Source organism: Dermochelys coriacea, chromosome 4 (genome assembly GCF_009764565.3).
Source record: "Dermochelys coriacea isolate rDerCor1 chromosome 4, rDerCor1.pri.v4, whole genome shotgun sequence".
NCBI classification, from domain to species: domain Eukaryota; kingdom Metazoa; phylum Chordata; order Testudines; family Dermochelyidae; genus Dermochelys; species Dermochelys coriacea.
Window position 1 is genome coordinate 12,270,851 of NC_050071.1, and position 13,349 is coordinate 12,284,199.

At 45.0% G+C, this 13,349-nt stretch overlaps 1 protein-coding gene across 4 annotated transcripts in view; it reads left to right on the forward strand.

Moving 5' to 3' along the window:
• Nucleotides 1-11,862: 11,862 nt before the first annotated feature.
• ANKRD17 (ankyrin repeat domain 17) overlaps nt 11,863-13,349 on the forward strand; it is a 168,328-nt gene continuing 166,841 nt past the window's right edge. The window contains exon 1 of one of the 4 annotated variants that reach the window (XM_038398721.2): nt 11,863-12,346. In XM_038398721.2, coding sequence (XP_038254649.1) covers nt 12,065-12,346 — 282 coding nt within the window. In that variant the 5' untranslated portion in view covers nt 11,863-12,064. The remainder of the gene's footprint in view (nt 12,347-13,349) is intronic. The other 3 variants (XM_043513657.1, XM_038398722.2, XM_043513658.1) reach the window with 3 other exon arrangements.

The window sequence follows — 13,349 nt, forward strand, 5'->3', positions numbered from 1 at the left end:
TATATTGGTTTAGTTTATTCACCTTCCCATACAGGAATAAGCTATGTAGGTATAAGCACACTTATATTGGTAAAACTACACAGTAGCATTTAACTATACTGGTATAATTTAAACAATACAAATTTTGTGTAGACAAGTCTATAGGCAAAGCCAACAGTAAAACTCCTAATATTGAGAGGGAGAGACTAGATAGCCATTTTCTCTCTATCCCTACCATTAAGACTGATAACAAGGGTGCCAATTAATGCGTCTTTGGGAACAATGAATACAGTGAGGCAGGACCACAGAAAGTAAATGGGAGAGATGCTGTATGAACACTCAAAAATCAGAAATGGAAGTATGGTGAGATGGAGGTAAGATTCAGAGAAGAAAGAGAAAGTAAAGGGTAATTTCTCTGAGGTTTTGTTTGTTAATTTGGGGTTATTTTAAATTTAGCTTTATTCTTAGAAATAGTTTTTATACTATTTTTTTAAGACATGGTTCATTTTTACAAACGTCAGATTTCTCCATTACTGAGCAGGACCCTAACCTAGGTTTAGCTCTTGGGGGCTGGGGGGGGGAGAGGAGTAAGATGCTTTTTAAATACTCTACTGCTAATAGATGCCTTATAATGTAATAAAAAGGAGCTATAAAAATGAATGTAAATGATAGGCACGTTTATGTCACAGAGTCAAGAATTAGATTCTCATCCTCATATGGCAGTTACCTAGCATGTAAAACTTCAGCACAAACAGTTAAAGTTTGGCAAAGTTATAAGCAACTGAAAAGATCTTACAATGGGAAGTGTCAGGCAGCCTTTGGTACTAAACCTGCCTATAATTAGTTACCCTTTCCTTCACCAATCAATTATTCTGGCCCCTCAGTCATTCTTATTGCTCTTCTCTGAACTCCCACCAACTTCTCTTTAATTTTGGTAATGATCTAAATGCAAATTCCAGATGTGGGCTCACCAGAGTCCTAAGGAGAAGGACACTTATCTCCCATCAAAATACATAATATGTGCATGGCAAAATCTTGCCCATATGCTCAGGATTCAGCTGATCGCCATATTTGGGGTCAGGAAGGAATTTTCCTCCAGTGCAGATTGGAAGAGGCCCTGGGGGTTTTTCGCCTTCCTCTGTAGCATGGGGCACGGGTCACTTGCTGGAGGATTCTCTGCTCCTTGAAGTCTTTAAACCATGATTTGAAGACTTCAATAGCTCAGACATAGGTGAGAGGTTTTTCGCAGGAGTGGGTGGGGGAGATTCTGTGGCCTGCGTTGTGCAGGAGGTCAGACTAGATGATCATAATGGTCCCTTCTGACCTTAATATCTATGAATCTATATGGACTGGTAAGAACAATTTTTCATAGCTGTCCATCTGATTTGTTTTAGTTGAGGGTAGTTTATCACCTTATAGCGCCATCTACTGTTCCAAATAGGAATGACAAAGAAGATTAACATTAATTTTGTAAAAGAAGCTGTATCCCAAAATCTATTAATTCTAGAAGAAGAGAACAGGAATGGCCTTAGTATTAATTCTTAAAAGCAAATTAATCAAATAAAAAACGGTAGGAAATGGGCCAGCAGGTTGGATTATTCACAATGAATGAAGCAGTGGTCTATAATGAAGAAGGCAGAAGTCCTGTGGAACTATGCTTATTTTTGGCCAAATTCTATTTGCAATTACTATGGTATAAATCCAGAGTAAATTCAGACTTACTCTGACATAAGTAGAGTACATCCAGGCCCAAAGTCCCATCACCGGTCCTCCTCCATATTGGCAATATCTCCCAATTTTGTGTCATCCGCAAATGTTATTAGTTCACTCCCACCTTTTATTCCAAGGTCATTAATAAAAATGTTAAATAAGATTCTGGACTAGCTTCAGTTTCTGAATGGTCCCACATAGAATGTATTTATGGCAATCTAATCTTAAATTCATAAAGGCCTGGATAAGGATAGCAAAAAGACAAAAACAATTAGTCACACTTACCTTGCTAAGCTTAATACTCAGATAATGGCTACTGTCTTTCAGTCCGTGATGCTGATAGAATACTAGTCAGTTATTCAAGTCTATTAATGTTCATAGCACACACAGAGAGAAGTTAGATAATATGAAATTCTCTTTCTAGAAGGCTGCAATGTAATACTACTCTATTTCTTAGAATCCAGAACTCTAACACACCAGCACCAAAAACAGAAAGACACAGCAGGCTGTTCCCTAAGGACAGAGGAACAACTCAATCCACCTCTGTCTAAGCAGCTGCTTGGCTGTACAAGACCCCAATCCCACACTTCCCTCCAGATGGCTTCCTCTCCCCCTGCAAACAGGACCAGGAAACCCCTTATAATTTAAAATGAGCTCATAATTTCAACACAGTTTTCAATAAGCCACAAGGAACATTGTCTCTGTTTTGTGCTAATTGAGTTTCTGCCAATTAGCTCTCATCCAAGCCTCAATTTCCTGTAGATTCAGGGTCATCTGTAGCAATGCTCAAGTGAAATTTTCTGTAATGGAGATATACACCTGGGTATTGTCTACAGACAACATAGCCTAAACTGAGAGCCCTTGACACATAAATAGATAGATATTTTAAGAGATCTGGGTTTCCGCTATCATTCCTTGTGTGGATGCATTGTGGATTTTTTAATTGTGGATGAACTGGAGGTTTTTCAGCACTGTTTGCTTTTCCATTGTCTTCTTGGGTTCATGGATATGTAAATGAGTTTCTTTACCACCATTATTTTCCCCAATGACCTGTCCTGGCATAGGGTGCAGTGAGATCACATGGTGTCTCCAATAGTCTGTCAATCAGTATGACAAGTACTATTAAGCAATGACTGATGCTGTAAGTTTCAACATCCCATCTGTTAATGAATGGGTGAATAAAAGATCTTGGGGAATACCGTCAGGTGCACATCAGAGATTCAATATCATCTAGCTTTTCTCCTTTGTCTAGGTGAAAATTAGACATAGATGCACAGCTTTATTGCAATATTCTGGGGACACAAGATTCTTTGCATGCCTGTTTCACCCCACCTAGGAATCAAAAGCTCACTGAGGGTCCTAGAGAGTGGCGCATCAAAGTGATCTTTTTGAGCACTCTTCTAATATGTCATTTGGAACATTTAAATGAAGATTGCACAAAGCACTTGTAAATATCCTTCAGGGAACAATCCTTCATGGAGATGATGGGGAAATATAATGGATCCTTTCCATCTCTTCTTTCTATGAACTATGTCCCCATGGTGACTAGCATTTGTCACTAGGATGGCTAAACGGCCCCTTTCTTCGTATCTCTGACATGCTTGATGGTGGTCCAGTTTTAATTAACTTTAGCCCATTTCACGTCAATTTTCTGCAAACACTTTTATCTATGACATGGAGAAATCTGTGCACCAAGCAGGTTCAGATAACCACACCTTTTGATACATTTATCCAACTGAAGGAACATCTTTAGTGCTTCACTATATCAGGAACGATTGGCAGCAAGTCCATCTCAGTAGATACAGTAGCTGTAACAATCAGATTCTCTCAACCCCAATCCATCAAGCTGTCAAGCACTTTCATTTATTAGCATAGGAGCCTGTCTTAATACATGGCTACTGAGACTTGAATGTCTTGTCTTATAAAATAATTTCATGAGTAACTCTGGGTATATCCATACTTCTCAGTGCCTACTGCGGTATCTGCGCTTTACAATGCATCAACTCATTTCACTATATAAAGTGATGAAAAGTTAGTTGGCATGAGGGAGGAGGTATGGGAGGCATGTATGTGTCTCCCACAATAGGATGGTAAGAAAGAGATGCATGATTTTTTAAAAATATTATTTTAATTAAAAGAAATAATGGGATTGGTTCTAATCTGACACTTTTCTCACATGCTTTAGAGCAGATCCTTGGCTGGTACAAATCAGTGCAGTTGAAATCAATTGAGCTACATCAGTATACACTAGCTGAGGAGCTAGCTGCCCCTCTGTATTTTTAAAATGAATCTTTGAACTTTTTGAGGGGGGGAATTATGGCAGATCTTCATTAACTAACTGATCATTGCATTTAACTGCTAACTGACTGTTGATTGACTTCTCTGCTTGTATCTATACATATGGGGTCAAAGTCTGATCCTGGTTACACCCATGCAAAATGTAAACCTGCTATATTCCCTCAAAGGTTTGAAAATGAATTTGAACTATCCCTTGTGCTCCCATAAATATTAAAACTGGATACACGTCAGAGGTGCACCCACTTAACTTCTCGAAGAAAATGTCTGATGCACCCAAATAACATGGGCTAAAGTGTGCTTTCAGTTGCACCAGTGAAGATAATACTCATGATGCATGCATGTGACTGATGTAAGGGGACTGTTGCCACCTTACTAACAGTCAGTGGGGGTGTTTAGCTCCCAGTACTAAAAGGGGAAGGGTCTATGGGAACTCAGGACCCTGAGACTGACGGTCCCCAGGAACAATGGGGAGAGGGCAATACTCCAGGTCAGCCTGAATGACAGGGCGAGCAGGCTAATCAGGGAGTCAGGAGGCCAGGAAGGTCCCGTCCTCTGTGTGAGCTGGACTTGCTTGTTCAGACAGAGTGGGGCTGAGCTGAGGAGAAAGCAGGGGCCCAAGCTGAGCTGGGGGGGCAGAGCTGTGCCAGATCCAGAGGGACCAGAAAAGCAGCCCAGAGAGAGCAGACCCTGTCCTGGGAGTAGAGCTGCAGCCCCAAAGCCAGAGGCACAGCCCGGAGAGAGCAGACTTGCCCTGGGAGCAGAGCTGCAGCAACCACAGCCAGAGGGGCCAAAGAAGCAGCCCAGGGAGCTGGAGGCAGAGCAGCAGCTGCAGTGCAGAGACAGAGTGGTGCAGCTAGGGCTGGAGCAGTCCGGAGCTGGGTGCGGTGAGCAGCTGGGGAGACCGAGGGGGACCTTGGGCAGCGGGCCCAGCATAGGAAGACACCTCAGCCAAGAGGCTCTGCAGGCCAGGCTTGGATCGTAACCCCGACAGGGCAGGGGCGATACTGGGAAGAAGGGTCCTACCACTTAGAGCCTGAGAGCGTGTGGCCACCACCAGAGCCAGTGTCCAACCCACAGAATCCCTGCAGCCCAGCCAGGGCCTGAGAAGAAGGCCTGGGACTTACAAGGAACAGACTGTGAACTGCCCTGACGTTCCAGAGACACTGTTTGTGATGTTCCCTGCCACAGAACGGGGTGATGTGTTTCCTTTAACCTTTCCCATTATTCCTTATTTGTTGATTAAATAACTTGCATTTGCTTTAACTTGTATGTAATGGTCAGTGGGTCAGAGAAGTGCCCAGTGCAGAGAGAGTACCCCAGAGTGGGGACACCCTAGCCCCTGTCCTAGGTGACCACAGCAGGGTTGGGGGTCAAGCCCCCCAGGAATCCTGGGCCCAGCCTTGTTGGGGTTACGAGGACTCTGCCAGACAGGAGAGTGGAAGGGGAGTCCTCAAGAGCAGGGAAGCCACTGGGTAAAGGAAGTGGGAGCGAGGACTCAGATTCTTTCGCTAGCCCACTTCACTGGGGTAGTGCAGAAGCCAGGAAAATTCCCCACAAGAGCGGGACTATTCCCCCGCTTACACTGAGACCAGAATTTGATCTATGGGGTTTTAGAGCCTGATCCTGCACAGGATTAACTTTAAGCACACGAGTAGTCCCATTGAAGTATGGAGTTACTCATGTATTTAAAGGCAAAGCATCTGTGTAAATTTTTGCACGGTTGGGGAATTAGTGTGCACACCAGAAAATACGGACATTTCCTTTAAAGTGTTAGCTGAGCACAAGTATCAGGTTAAGGTGGTATTAATACTTGTGTGTGCTAAATATATCATCATAGCATTTGGCTGAACACCAAATAAACTGAAAAACAGCAAAAGCTGAAACAAAAGCCACACAGAGAAATAAACATCCTATGTGTTATCTAAACATTTGCTGCAGCAGGATGTTAGTAACAAAAACAAATACATATAGTTAGTCAGCCTCATACCCTCACAAAATGGAATATATTGGTTAGCTATTACCTTTCCCATAATATCTTGTTGTTAACTTACTATTGTCACATCAGCAATTAAAAAGCCCTGGAAATAGAAAAAATACTTTTGATTATACAATTGTACGTGAATTTCAATCCAAGCTCTTAATCTTGGTTAAAGGCTGATATCCACCCTTTCTGTATAAACATTTGAAATTAAACCTGTTCTGATGAGAATTACACTTTCTTTGGGAATTTATTTTTGGCTCTCTTGTTCGTACTATTGATCCACAATGAAATTCATATCTCGTTAAATAGTTTGTTGGTTGTAGCAAAAAGATAGTTTGCTAGAGTGAGGAATCTGACCAGAAATCTCCCTATAGCCTATACATTCCTATTAGGGTTGTCAATTAATTGCAGTTAACTCACGCAATTAACTCCAAAAAGTTAATTATGATTAAAAAAATTAATTGCACAATTAATTACACTGTTAAACAATAGATTACCAATTGAAACGTATTACATATTTTTGGATGTTTTTCTACATTTTCAAATTTATTGATTTCAATTACAACACAGAATACAAAGTGTACAGTGTGCACTTTATATTATTTTTGATTACAAATATTTGCACTGTAAAAATAATAAGCAAAAGAAATAGTATTTTTCAATTCACCTCATACAAGTACTGTAGTGCAATCTCTTTATGTGAAAGTGCAACTTATAAATGTAGATTTTGTTGTTACATAACTGCACTCAAAAACAAAACAATGTAAAACTTTAGAGCCTACAAGTCCACTCAGTCCTTCTTCTTGTTCAGTCAATCGCTAAGACAAACAAGTTTGTTTACATTTACGGGACATAATGCTGCCCGCTTCTTATTTACAATGTCATCAGAAAGTGAGAACAGGCATTTGCATGGCACTTTTGTAGCCGGCATTGCAAGGTATTTTCGTGACAGATATGCTAAACATTCGTATGTCCCTTCCTGCTTCGGCCACCATTCCAGAGGACAGGATTCCATGCTGATGATGTTCGTTTAAAAAAAAATGAATTAACTAAATTTGTGACTGAACTCCTTGGGGGAGAATAGTATGTCTCCTGCTGTGTGTGTTATCTTCATTCTGCCATATATTTCATGTTATAGCAGTCTCGGATGATGACCCAGCACATGTTGTTCACTGTAAGAACACTTTCGCTGCAGATCTGACAAAATGCCAAGAAGGTACTAATGTGAGATTTCTAAAGATAGCTACAGCACTGTACCCAAGGTTTAAGAATCTGAAGTGCCTTCCAAAATCTGAGAGGGACGAGGTGTGGAGCATGCTTTCAGAAGCCTTAAAAGAGCAACACTCATGCGGAAACTACAGAACCGAAACACCAAAAAAGAAAATCAACCTTCTGCTGGTGGCATCTGACTTAGATGATGAAAATTAATTTGTGTTGGTCTGCACTGCTTTGGATCGTTATCAAGCAGAACCTGTCATCAGCATGGCACATGTCCTCTGGAAAGGTGGCTGAAACATGAAGGGACATATGAATCTTTAGCGCATCTGGCACTTAAATATCTTGCAACGCTGGCTACAACTGTGCCATGCAAACACCTGTTGTTACTTTCAGGTGACATTGTAAACATAATTCTACATTTGTAAGTTCAACTTTCATGATAAAGAGATTGCACAACATTATTTTGTATTAGGTGAATTGAAAAATACTATTTCATATTTTTTTTACTGTGCAAATACTTGTAATAAAAAATAATAATATAAAGTGAGCACTGTACATTTTGTATTCATTGTGGTAATTGAAATCAATATATTTGAAAATGTAGAAAACATCCAAAATATTTAAATAAATTGTATTCTATTATTCTTTAACAGTGTGATTGTGATTATTTTTTTTAATTGCTTGACAGCCCTAGTTCCTATATTGTGGCTTGATCACAGGGTTTGATACCAGGATGGATGGGAGGGAACTAGCAGTGGAAAAATGTGATGTAAACAGTCTGCAACGAGAAGGGGAGTAGCAGTAACCAGTTCCACAGTGAAGGATTAGAAGGGAGCAGAGCCTCTTCATAAAAACTTTCTGAATGTGGTTGGGGGTCACCACCATCAGAATAGGAGAACTGATTGGAAGGAAGATATAAGTGGCCAAATTGGCAATGCCACTAGTACTGCAATGGGGTGTTGCTTTCTAACTACCCAGTTAAACTGGACATTTGAAAAATGATTTGTCAAATATCAGAATTTGGCTGAAAACATTCAAAAGGTGTACATTTTGACTGAGGGAAATTAATCTGTGAGAGTGAGGGATCATTTTTCAGGATAGATTGTAAATCTGTGATGATGCGCTGGAGAGGTTTTAGATCTCACAGATCTTGGGAGACCGACCAGTCATCGCTTACAGACAGCCCCCCCGACCTGAAGCAAATGCTCTCCAGCAACCACACACCACACAACAAAAACACTAACCCAGGAACCTATCCTTGCAACAAAGCCCTATGCCCGCTCTGTCCACATATTTATTCAAGTGACACCATCATAGGACCTAATCACATTAGCCACACCATCAGAGGCTCGTTCACCTGCACATCTAACACTGTGATATATGCCATCATGTGCCAGCAATGCCCCTCTGCCATATACATTGGCCAAACCAGACAGTCTCTACACAAAAGAATAAATGGACCCAAATCTGACATCAGGAATCACAACATTCAAAAACCGGTAGCAGAACACTTCAACCTCTCTGGCCACTCAGTAAAAGATTTAAGGGTGGCAATTTTGCAGCAGAAAAGCTTCAAAAACAGACTCCAACAAGAAACTGCTGAGCTTGAATTAATATGCAAACTAGATACCATTAACTTGCGTTTGAATAGAGACTGGGAGTGGCTGGGTCATTACACATATTGAATCTATTTCCCCATGTTAAGTATCCTCACACCTTCTTGTCAACTGTCTAAATGGGCCATCTTGATTATCACTACAAAAGTTTTTTTCTCCTGCTGATAATAGCTCATCTTAACTAATTAGCCATAGTTTGTATGGCAACTTCCACCTTCTCTGTATGTGTATATCTATCTATCTATCTATCTATCTTCTTACTATATGTTCCATTCTATGCATCAGGTGAAGTGGGCTGTAGCCCACGAAAGCTTATGCTCTAATAAATTTGTTAGTCTCTAAGAAGCCACAAGTACTCCTGTTCTTTTTGCGGATACAGACTAACACTGCTGCTACTCTGAAACCTGTCGTTAAAAATAATACTTAACTCATATAAGTAGCACTATTAATTTGTACATCTCAACGCACTTAAGAAGGGTAGGAATCCTTATCCGCATAGATCCACCCTCAGTTAGCCTGGAGGGTCGATTATGCTTTTTTGTCATTAGAATTCACTCATTCAATGAACTGGTAGTTATGAGGCTATAATATTCAATTTAACTCCCTTTGGTTCACACAGCCTGTGTCACTCTCAGGGGTGCTTATCATTTAGATTATTATTCAGGTTTCAAATCTCACACCTGAAAATTGGATCCAAAAGTCTGGCTCAATTATAAATCACAGAACAAGAAATAAAGCTTAATAATTATCCTCCCTTCCTCTCCCACCAGTTTTTGGATTATTATTGTAGCAGTAAAGAGTTGAGGAGGCTCTTTCAATATATGCCTGTGATCAGGCACTTATCAGGGAATGGGGTGGGAAAGGGAGAATGACCATTTGGACTGATTTTTTTTTTCCAAATTTGATCTCAGCACAAAGGTTAATTTTTTGTGGGGAAATATAGCACATAATGTAATTTAAGAATGTATCAGAAAACAGATGGAGGAAGGGGCAGAATTACTGCAGCACAGACAATCTATAGTCTGACATTTCCTAACTTTTAATAAGTGCTTGACTTTGCCATTTTACCAATATTCATTACATATATCTTATATGTAATATTGAATAAATGATAGTTAACAAGGACATTACTCTTAATATAAAATACACATTTTATGGTTATGGAGTATAGCCAAGTTAGGATTCAAACAGCAATGTTAAATTCTGCCAGAGGTTTTGACTACAGTGAATCAGGCCTTTCAAATTTTGCAGAGCACTTTCACTTCCATACCTAGGCTGGCAGAGTGTTCACACTGTTCCCGATAAAAGCCACATATGTTATGTAGGGTCAAACCTTACCCTCTTCCTGGGCTTTAGCTTAATTACTAAAGTGACTCAGGATAACAAAACATAAATTCTGGCCCAAGCTGTCTCCTCAAGCTTGGTTTATCCAAAAACATGTCTTTGCTGGACCCTAACTCTCTCTCTCTCTCTGCCAGAGAGCTATACCTACCTTTTCTAACACCTGCTAACTGGTTTGGGGCAAGACCAGAATCTTGCCAGCTTATTATAGGGCTGGAAAACAGAAAAAGCTCCTCTGTTCATACTCCTGAGCATATTTTACTTGCTGCCCCATCAGTCCTGCAGGGGTGACTGAACCATGTTCATACCCAAGGACAGCAATGTACATTATTATGTTGCAGTAGCACCTAGGGGCCTCAATTAAGCCAAGGCTTTATTATACTGTATTTACTATATGTTCAGTGATACAGTATATGTCTAACAGTCCATGCCCAGATTTGCATACTCTTGCAGTATTATTGCGAGTCTCACAATATGTGATCCGATGAAGTGAGCTGTAGCTCACGAAAGCTTATGCTCAAATAAATGTGTTAGTCTCTAAGATGCCACAAGTACTCCTTTTCTTTTTTGTGAATACAGACTAACACGGCTGCTGGTGTTTTTCTTAAATTCCCAGCTGCATGAGAATCCTTGCTTATGGGGGGGAGGAGAGAGGAGGGCAGGGAAGGAAGGTAAATTTGTAGCCCTCATGGCTGCAGAGAAAAGTATGAAAACATGAAGCACATGTAATTTAAAGGCACAGAAACCATAAAATAATTACAGAAAACTTACATTTGTTGTTTAAATTTTCTTAGTCCAATTGTGATTATTTTGAGCCCAATTTGTGATTTTTTGAAGGCTGCTCTTCCTGTCCCTCACCAGGATATACAACCTGGGGACAGACTGCAAGGAAGCACAGGGAGGCTATGAGAATGGAGGGTGAGACATGCAGCATGTCAGTTTCCAGATGAATATTTGGTTCAATAAATACAATTGAAAAACACCGAGTATACCAGTTTATTAATATGAAAGCAAAATGAGTAGGAAAAAATTGTGCCTGTGTGTAGCATGCACTTGCTGCACTGATGAACTCCAGGGTGCGTATGTTACTGTCAAAGATACCGCCTTCCCAGCAGGCAGCAGGCTTTGCCAGTTGATAAGGCACTGGAATGGCACTCAGGTGCCCTGGGTTCTATTCCTAGCACAGCCCCTGGCCTGGTGGGTGATCCTGGGCAAGTCCCAGCACCTCTGTGCCTCAGTTTCCCTGTCAAATGGGGATACAGCTTTGCAAAGCGCTTTGAGAGCTACAGATGAAAAATGCCAGGTGAGAGCGAAGTGCCTCAGGTTCTGCATGTGCAGCGATCACAGCACCGAGCCCTCTGCTACCTGCTAAATGGGGGGGGAGGGCGGGATCGTGGGGCTGGAGCACAGGTCACTTGCCCTGCTTAGCCCCACGAAGGAGGAGAAAGGGGAGCCGGTGGAGGGTTTTTCCCACGCCCTCCCGGGCCGAGCTTTCAGCGGGGGGGAGGGAGGGGTGTAGGTGTTGCGGGACGGCCCCGCCGAGGGACAAGGAACCCAGGAGTCCGGGGAGGAATCGCCCCTCCTCAGAAAAGACGGGAGCCGAGGACGGACAAGGGCTCGCGCCGGCCGGGCTACGAGGAGACGCGCGAGGCGGCGCGAGCCGGAGAGAAGGCGTCCGAGATCCGCCGGCTGGCGCCCAGCCGCGTGACGTAAGCAGCGTTTCCGGCGGGCGGCGCGTGCGCAGAAGGAGCAGGGCAGAAGGACCCGGCAGGGAGCGCGGAAGAGAGAGAGGCGGCGGCGGCACCCGACCCTAGTGACGGCGGTGCCAAGTATCGCGAGAAGTGGCGCGGCGCCGGCGCTAGAGGTGACCGAGGCAGCGGCGACAGCAGCCCCGGGTGCCTCCCGGGCGCGGCCCCCAGCCATGGACAAGGCGGAAGGAGACGGTGGCGGCGACGATGCCGGGAGCCCCGCGGCCGGGCCGGGTCCCCCCGCGGGGCTGAGCGGCGGCAAGTCCTCGGCGGCGGCGGCGGCGGCGGCGGCGCCGCGGGGGCTGGTGCGGGTCTGCGACCTGCTGCTGCACAAGAAGCCGCAGAAACCCAAGCGCAGCCGGACCTGCCGCCCGGCCAGCAGCAGCGACAGCGGGGGCAGCGAGAGCAGCGAGGGCGGCAGCGAGGAGGAGGAGGAGGAGGAGGAGGTGTCCGAGGTACGGGGGGGGGGGCTCGGCTGGCAGGTGCCGGGTCGCTGCGGTCCCGAGGTCTGTGGGGAAGGGGCTCGGCTGGCAGGTGCCGGGGCGGGGGCGGGGGGGCCTCAACCGGCACGTGCCGGGGGGGGACGGGCCCGGTGTGCCCCCCTCCCCCGCCCTTTCGCGGCTCACGCTGCGCGGCCCGGGAGCCAGCGGTCGGGGGGCCGGGCCCGGCGGCGGCGGCGGCGGCGGCGGGACCGGCCTCCCCGCGGCGGGCCGGGCGGGACTCAGAGGCCGGCCGGGCTGCCCGAGTGAGCCGCTTTCATAAGCCGCCCGCTGGCCGGGCAGGGCTCCGCGCGGGCGGGAGGGGGCAGCACCGCGCCGCGCTGCCCCCGCAGAGAGGAAGCGCAGGGGTCGGCTTGCGGCGGGGGGGACCCGCTCCCTAAAGCGGGTGTGTCCCCCCCAGCGCGAGGGTCCGGGCGGCGATCGCCGCCTCCCTGGGAGACGGTCAGTGGGGCTGACCGCGCTGTGCTGCCGGCGCTGAGCATCTGCTCGTTTGCCCTTTGAAAACGGCAGGGGGCGAAGCGGCTTTTGCCGCGTTCCGCCCGCTCCAGGGTCTTCGTCACGCCTGCTTCGCCCGGCGACACGCGCAGCAAGTGCCACGGGTGTTGCTGCGAGCGAGTTGGCGTGGGACAAAACTCCGCTCAGCTCCGGCTACTTTTTGAAAGGGGCGCATGGGGAGGACCTTTTTGACGGGAGAAGGACTTGAGGAGCTTCCTATAACGTGGTGGTGCTTTTCAGACTGAAGTGGAAAGAGAAGCCAGTTTAAGTAGGGGCGCAGATCATATGTGTATTTAAGGAGCCTTTTAGAGCAGTGCTTCTCGAGCTGTCCGATGTGGGGGACTGGCAATTATTTTTACCCCTGTGTGCGCGCAGACCAGCAGCCGATGGCTCGTGGACCGGCACCGGTCCACGGACCACGCCACTTTGAGTAGTACTGCTTTAGATGACTGTCCGTTTTGCT